This window comes from Lathamus discolor, unplaced genomic scaffold (genome assembly GCF_037157495.1).
Source record: "Lathamus discolor isolate bLatDis1 unplaced genomic scaffold, bLatDis1.hap1 Scaffold_242, whole genome shotgun sequence".
Taxonomy (NCBI): Eukaryota; Metazoa; Chordata; class Aves; order Psittaciformes; family Psittacidae; genus Lathamus; species Lathamus discolor.
In genome coordinates this window covers 57,104-65,374 of record NW_027069271.1, presented here as the reverse complement: position 1 = coordinate 65,374, position 8,271 = coordinate 57,104, and the positions used below count along the sequence as shown (strand labels likewise).

General features: G+C 49.3%; 1 protein-coding gene across 1 annotated transcript in view; it reads left to right on the top strand.

Moving 5' to 3' along the window:
- The first annotated feature begins 1,056 nt into the window (after positions 1 to 1,056).
- The window catches only part of LOC136006491 (IST1 homolog), a 28,032-nt gene continuing 20,817 nt past the window's right edge, over positions 1,057 to 8,271 (top strand). The window contains exons 1-4 of the mRNA XM_065664520.1: positions 1,057 to 1,164; positions 1,529 to 1,735; positions 2,854 to 2,946; positions 5,497 to 5,533. Of these exons, the coding sequence (XP_065520592.1) occupies positions 1,057 to 1,164; positions 1,529 to 1,735; positions 2,854 to 2,946; positions 5,497 to 5,533 (445 nt within the window). The remainder of the gene's footprint in view (positions 1,165 to 1,528; positions 1,736 to 2,853; positions 2,947 to 5,496; positions 5,534 to 8,271) is intronic.

Here is an 8,271-nt window from a genome sequence, read left to right as displayed (position 1 = left end):
GTCTCGGGGAGGAATGCTGTTAGGGGGCAGGCCTGGGGTACAGAAGGGGACCTGTGTTTGGGTGTTCTAGGGACTCCAGAGACTTTTTCTTCCCCAGGCAGGGAAGGTTCTGGAGCCCAGCAAGGAGGATGGGACCTTCAGGTTAAGCAGATTGAGCAGCAAAGACTAAATGCTTGGTGTGGAGATAAGATTGTCTTCTGTTATCCCTAGGGAGCTGCACTCTGGCCTGGCAGAAGCAGTATCTGCACTGATTTGGGCTGCACCACGACTCCATTCGGAAGTGGCTGAGTTGAAGATTGTGAGTTAGGGGTGTTACATGTGCAGGGTGGGTGTGATGCTGCAAGAAGCTGGTAGAAGTCTTTGTCTGGGTCTCTGTCATTAAGGCAGAGGACATGTTTTTATGGGCTCTGCAGATGGAAATCTCAGTATAGGTGTCCCTGGAGCATCAGGGATGGCCAAGACTGCTCAGCTAGGGTACTCGGTGGCAGAAATGAGAGCGATCCAGCAGATGTGCAGTGTGTGGTGGTGGGGAAAGCAAAGGTGTGCACATTCCCAGAGTTTCTCTCCTATTGCAGGTTTGCTGACCAGCTGTGTGCCAAGTACAGCAAGGAGTATGGGAAGCTGTGCCGAGCAAACCAGATTGGGACAGTCAATGACAGAGTAATGAACTGGTGGAACAACAGCAGCCAGCTGGAACTGGCAGAACAGACATGCCTGCTGTGGCTTTCTGCCCCTTTTTCCTGTCACTAGTGGCTGATGCCTATGGGTCATGCAGGATAGGGTGGGCCAGCTGCATGGCTGAGGTCCTGCCTGCACTGGAGCACAGTGCTGAGGTCCCTGACAGGTGGGGCCTGTTGGCTGTGGATGGAGAGGAGCAGTGCACATGGAGCCCTAGCCTGTGGTTACCAGCAGCCTCCTCTGCAGCAGTGCTGGACTGGGAGGAAGGGCCTCCCCAGGGCTGCACTGTGCTCCCTTCAGCAGGTGGCCCTGGCTGGGATGGAGCTCTGCTGCACTGCCCCAGTCCCTTGAGTGTCTCTGTACCTTGTGTTCCAGCTGATGCACAAGCTGAACATGGAGGCACCACACAAGATTCTGGTGGAGAGATACCTCATTCAGATTGCCAAGAACTACAATGTGCCCTATGAACCTGGTTCTGTGGTGATGGTGAGTGAGGCAACTGCAAGTCTGGAGCTCCTTTCTGTGTTTCAGTGGCTGAAACGTTCCATTAATTCTGTGTGGGCTTTCAGAGCACAGGGCTGTGGCATTGCAGCAAACTCAGTGGTAGTTGTGCTTTGGTATATTCTAGGTAGCCCTAGCGTACACGATCCCTGCTCCTTCCCACAGCCTTACAGCATGCGGCTGTAATCAGCCACATTGTAGTCTGGTTCCTATTAATATCACTGTGTAGCTACTGTCTATTCTGTCCTCATTGTGTTGTCTCATCTTGTTCAAGCTGCATCTAATGCTGTTCAGAGAGCTGGGATCAGAATAGATGTCTTGGTGAACAGAATTCTTCTACCCTTTCCAGGCTGAAGCCCCTGCAGGTGAAGAGGCAGATCTGATTGATGTGGGATTTACAGACGATGTGAAGAAGGGTGGCCATGGAGGGGGAGGAGGTGGTGGATTTACAGCCCCACTGGTTGATCATGATGGATTAGTATCCATGCCAGTGATGATGCCTATGCCCATGCCAACACCAGATCTGCCCTTCTCCTACCTGCCTCCAAAGGGACCGGTTAAGTACCTTTGCTTTGAGTGTTCCCTTTTTCTGTGGAAGACTCCGATTGTGATGCTTAGCCCTGTGGCTGCTGCCTGGGAAGTGTCTGTACCTGATAGCTTGATGTGTTGGAAGGCCATTGTGTTGGTGTGGGACTGCATGGGATGGAAACCGTTGGCAGTGCAGCTGAAGCTTCATGTTGCTTGACTGTGGAAGATCCTAGTCCCATTCTCCAGCTAGCCTTCTTTGTCTTCAGGGAACAAATGAGTCCAGACTTAACTCCTGAGGCAGTCTTCTGACTGCCAGACTTTTGACCAGGGGTTGGAGCTGCGCTTTGAAGTTGGTAGGCTGGTAGTGTGACAAGATTCAGTTAAGGAAATGAGGTGAGTTTTCTGGGGTGGGAACAGCATATAGGAATGCAGAAGTGCTCTGCCTTCAGACCTGCAAGGGAAGGGGACCAGGCCAACAGCCCTTGGAGGTGACTTGTGAGGCTGGAAAGTGGGAGCTGAAAAGAACACTGTTTTCTAAATTCAGTAATTTACAGGGTATCTGTGTAGACTGGAGAGTGGCAGGATGGTGGGATGGCTTGGAGTCTTCATATGGTCCCAGTAGTGCTGCAATGGTTTTTCTGTAGAGAATCTAGGCCAAGTATCATCAGGTGGCTGTTGGCCCAGGCGTAAATATGCTGAGGGCTTGTGCAAAGTCTAGGTCTTTGAGGCACTGGTGTGTTATAAGTAAGAGTAATACAAAGCCTTGAGTGAGCCAGAGGCCTCCTTCCTGTTTTGTGATGCTGCACTTGGGAGAAATGGCTCTGGTGTGCTTAATGAAGGATATTGTCCTTTTTTTTTTCCCTGGTACTTCTAATGCTGTGAAAGGTGAAGTGTTAAGTCATTATGGTTCTTTAGAATAACCCACAGTCCTATTAGCTGGGTCTGGTTGTTCCAGGTGCCTACATCTGACTTACTAGGAAAAGATTTACAAGTATTAAGTATAAACTATACCAGGTTGGATACTTGCCTGCATTTACCTTAGGTTACTACTTTCTCTGACTCCCACAGTAGCTGTAGGTGTATTCTCTCCCATGGTCACTCTCTCAGGTATGTAGTCCGGTGCATGACTCTAATCTCTCTGTACAGGAGAACTTCAGTGGCCTACCAGTGGGGACCTACCCACCTTTCACCAACATCCATCCACCACCAATTCCAGCAACCCCACCAACATACGAATCTGTAAGTGCCTGAGCTGGATCACCATTGTAGGCAGCAGAGGGAACTGCAAAAAGAGGGCTGTGGTAGCCACAGAAAAGGCAAATGTTGATGAAGCTGTCAACCTGTGTAGCTTTGGGGCTGGAGCTTGGCATTCCTTATGGTGTGGTGAATCACTGAGTGCTTGTGATGGGAGAATGACTTGTGACCTCATTCTGCTGTGTGGTTTGCCTGCAAAGGAAAGACAAGATTTATTTTACTGCATTGTTAAAATGGTGATAAACAGTTAACGAGTCCACAAATTCTGATTTTTGCCACGTGAAAACTTATCACCTTCAGTCTGTTTAATTACAGCTTTTGAATTAACATGTAGTTAGCCTGGATGACAATTTTGGCTGACCCAGATGATGTATGTTTAAATACTTATTCTCCCAGACTTTTCTTAGTCCTTGGGGACAACAAAGGAGAGGATGGAGTCTTCTCTTTCTCTGCTTGCCTGGTTTTGTTGCTGCAGTTCATGACCATGCCTCCCATTTTGCTTTGTGACATGCTGCTTGGTTTTGCAGTATCCTGAGCTTAGGGATGAGCATTGCCAAGCACTGCTGTGTGCTGACACCTTGTATGAGCTGCACAGCAGCTTTTGAGTGCAGGAGGTACAGACACAGCAGTAGCTAACTGGGTGGGCACAGATGTCACTGGCTGCAGCCCGCAGGGAATGAGGACTTACGCCAGCACAATTGACCATGCTGTAGATCTTTATCCCAACCTGACCAAGACCTGGGATGGGGTCATTTCATACCTTGCTACTGGTTACAAGGACCTGTCTGTCCTTTATGAAAGAAAGGAAGCAGTGGCTGTGATTACATGGATGAAGAGGGCAAACTTAGAATCATAGAATCATAGAATAGTTAGGGTTGGAAAGGACCTCAAGATCATCTAGTTCCAACCCCCCTGCCATGGGCAGGGACACCTCACACTAAACCATCCCACACAAGGCTTCATCCAACCTGGCCTTGAACACCTCCAGGGATGGAGCACTCACAACCTCCCTGGGCAACCAATTCCAGTGTCTCACCACCCTAACAGGAAAGAATTTCCTCCTTATATCCAATTAAAACTTCCCCTGTTTAAGTTTTAACCCGTTACCCCTCTTCCTGTCACTACATTCCCTGACGAAGAGTCCCTCCCCAGCATCCCTATAGGCCCCCTTCAGGTACTGGAAGGCTGCTATGAGGTCCCCATGCAGCCTTCTCTTCTCCAGGCTGAACAGCCCCAACTTCCTCAGCCTGTCTTCATACGGGAGGTGCTCCAGTCCCCTCATCATCCTCGTGGCCCTCCTCTGCACTTGTTCCAGCAGTTCCATGTCCTTTTTATGTTGAGGACACCAGAACTGCACACAATACTCCAGGTGAGGTCTCACAAGAGCAGTGTAGAGGGGCAGGATCACCTCCTTTGACTTGTTGGTCACACTCCTTTTGATGCAGCCCAGGATACGGTTGGCTTTCTGGGCTGCGAGCGCACACTGCCGGCTCATGTTCATTTTCTCATCGACCAGCACCCCCAAGTCCTTCTCTGCAGGGCCACTCTGAATCTCTTCTTTGCCCAGTCTGTAGCTGTGCCTGGGATTGCTCTGACCCAGGTGTAGGACCTTGCACTTGCCATGGTTGAACTTCATAAGGTTGGCATCAGCCCGCCTCACAAGCGTGTCAAGGTCCCTCTGGATGGCTCCAAGATATTACCAGGCACAGAGGTGAGACTGACTGGTCTGTAATTCCCCGGGTCTTCCATTTTCCCCTTCTTGAAAATGGGGGTTATATTTCCCTTTTTCCAGTTGTCGAGAACTTCACCTGACTGCCATGATTTTTCAAATACGATGGCCAGTGGCTTAGCAACTTCATTCGCCAGCTCCTTCAGGACCCGCGGATGGATTCCATCAGGTCCCACGGACTTGTGTGCGTTCAGATTTTGAAGATGGTCTCGAACCAGATCCTCTCCTACAGTGGGCCCAAGGTCTTCATTCTCACAGTCCCTGTGTCTACCTTCTAAGAACTGGGTGGTGCAGTCAGAGCCTTTGCCAGTGAAGACCGAGGCGAAGAAGTCATTCAGAACCTCAGCCTTCTCCAAATCCTGTGTAGCCAGTTCTCCCTAAAGCTTCCTCAGGGGGCCTATTTTGTCCCTAGTCTGTTTTTTGTTTGCTACATACCTGTAGAATCCCTTCCTATTATCCTTAACATCCCTGGCTAGGTTTAATTCTAACTTCTTCCACTTATGTCTGTAATAAACATTTTGAACCTCCTAGTGGACATGCTCTGTTCATCCAGTTCTGGAATATGGCTAGTGAAGCTGCTTCAAGTAACAGGGAGGGAGAGGAAAGTCAAAGCACTGTCTCCTTTTATTGTGAAGAGAAGCAGGTTCTTTTGAGTGTGCTGGAAGCCAGGGCTGCCTGACCCCTTGGTGAGGGTGGGGTGTGCAATGCTCTGCATAGATGTGGCTCCCGTTGTCCATGAGCAATGCCCACTCAATGGTGAGATCATCTGCCAGGTAGCAGAGAGCTGTAATAACAGTCTTTTTCAGATTGATGAGCCTAATGCTGACAAAGACACTCGCACTGGTGCCTGGTGAGTGCATCCAGAAGTTTGGGAAACCTGGGGTGGTTAGGGGCTGTGGTTAGCCCAGGATCCTAGTGTCCCTGGGAGGAAGCTTTCCACATAGGGAGCAATCTGTAGAACCCAATATATCTTGAGAAGAGGATTAGAGTTTGGAAGGGACACATCAGAAATGTCATGGTTTAAGCCCAGCTGGCAACCCAGAACCACGCAGCCGCTCGCTCACTCCCCCCCCTCTCCTCCCCCTGCTCCCAGAGAGATGGGGAAGAGAATCGTAAGAATGTAACTCCCACAGGCTGAGGTAAGAACAGTCCAGTAACTAAGGTATAACACAAACCCACTACTGCTACCACTAACAATAATAATGATAAGGAAAATAACAAAGGAAGAGAATACAACCGCTCACCACCCACCAACTGGAACCCAGCCTGACCCAAGCAGTGATCTAGTCCTTCTGGGTAACTGCCCCCAGTTTATATACTGGGCATGACGTGCTGTGGTATGGAATACCTCTTTGGCTAGTTTGCGTCAGGTATCCTGACTGTGCTTCCTCCCCGCCTCCCCTCCTCCCTGGCAGAGCATGAGACTCAGAAAGTCTTTGGTCAGACTAAACATTACTGAGCACCAAAGAAAAACATTGGTGTTATCAGCACTGTTCCCAGGCCAAAAGAAAAAAACACAGCACTGCACCAGCTACTAAGAAGGAGAAAAATGACTGCTACTGCTGAACCCAGGACAGTATCCACCCCTTATTCCATACCATTCACGTCATGCTCAAATCCCACATTTTTCAATATACCATCACTCTTGTCTCATATATATATATATATACATACACACACACACAAAGAGATATCATTCCTTAGTGCATGGACTAATCCCTATAAAGCTGCTGAGTTCATCTGGTCTGTGATGTCCGGCTCTATCTCCTATAACAGTCTTTCAGAGCAGGAGAGACTGTGTGCAGTGTTGGATTGTTGCCTGCTGATGACACCGCAGAACTTGTCTGGTCACTGCTGAACTCGTCTGGTTTCGTCAAAGTTCATTCCTTGTTGGAATGATGGTCGGAGGGAAGTCAGGGCCAGTCGCTGGTGACCTGAAGACATCTAGTTGGTGGGCTATAAAAGTGCTACATAGCAGGCAACAGCATACAATTGAGTTCATTGGCTGTTTTCCCCTAAAATCAAATCCCATTGAGGTACACATTGGATTTCCCCATCTTCCTGCATTACCCACCAAGTATATCTGGGTCCCTGAGCAAAAGCAATCCCATGAGTGGGTTTGCCTTTACCTGAATCAGGAATAACACAGACTGTCTTCCCCAGCAAATTCTTTATGTGCACCACAGGAACTTTGTCCCCCTCTACAATATGTAAAAGTTCTGACTGGGCTGGGCTAGCCCTGTTGGCAGATCCTCTGGTGTTGACCAACCAGGTGGCCTTTGGTAAATGTGTATCCCAATGTTTGAAAGTCCCACCACCCATTGCTCTCAGTGTAGTTTTTAAGAGCCCATTGTACCATTCAGTTTTCCCAGAGCCTGGTGCATGGTAGAGGATGTGATATACCCACTCAATGCCATGATCTTTGGCCCAAATGTCAGTAAGGTTGTTCTGGAAATGAGTCCCATTGTCTGACTCAATTCTCTCTGGGGTGCCGTGTCGCCACAAAATCTGTTTCCCGAGGCCCAGGATAGTGTTCCGGGCAGTGGCATGGGGCACAGCGTATGTTTCCAGCCATCCGGTGGTGGCTTCCACCATGGTAAGCACATGGCGCTTGCTTTGGCGGGTTGATGGGAGTGTGATATTGTCAATCTGCCAGGCCTCCCCATATTTATACTTCAGCCATCGTCCTCCATACCAAAGAGGCTTTAACCATTTGGCTTGCTTAATTGCAGCAGGTTTCACCTTCGTGAATATCCTGGGCAGTAGTGTCCATTGTTAAGTCTACCCCTCGATCATGAGCCCATCTGTATGTTGCATCTCTGCTCTGATGGCCTGAAGATTCATGGGCCCACCGGGCCAAAATTAATTCACCCTTTTGTTGCCAATCTAAGTCCATCTGAGCCACTTCAGTCTTAGCAGCTTGATCCACTTGGTGGTTGTTCTGGTGTTCCTCAGTGGCCCGACTCTTGGGTACATGTGCATCTACATGGCGTACCTTCACCACCAGGTTCTGCACCCGGGCAGCAATATCTTGCCACAGTGCAGCAGCCCAGATGGGTTTACCTCTGCATTTCCAGTTGCTCTGCTTCCATTGCTGCAACCTTCTCCACAGGGCATTTGCCACCATCCATGAGTCAGTATAAAGTACTGGCCACTTTTCTCTTTCAGCAATGTCCAAGACCATCTGGATGACTTTCACCTCTGCAAACTGACTCAATTCACCCTCTCCCCCAAGCAGTTTCTGCAACTTGTTGTCAGGGACTCCATACAGCTGCCTTCCATCTCCGATGCTTTCCCACGATACGGCAGGACCCATCAGTAAACGAGGCATACTGCTTTGGAAAGAAGGAAGGAAGCTGTCATTGCTTCCACCTTTTATAAGCCTCTTTTTTCCCCTTGAATTTTTCTCAGCAGCTCCTTATGCATCCAAGGAGGTGTCCTGGCCCTCCTGCTGCACTTCCTTCTAGTTAGGACACAACATTCCTGAGCTTGTAGCAGGTGATTCTTGAATATCAACCAACAGTCTTGGGCCCCCCCTGTCTTCTAGGGCTATATCCCATGGAACCTTACTAAGCAGGTCC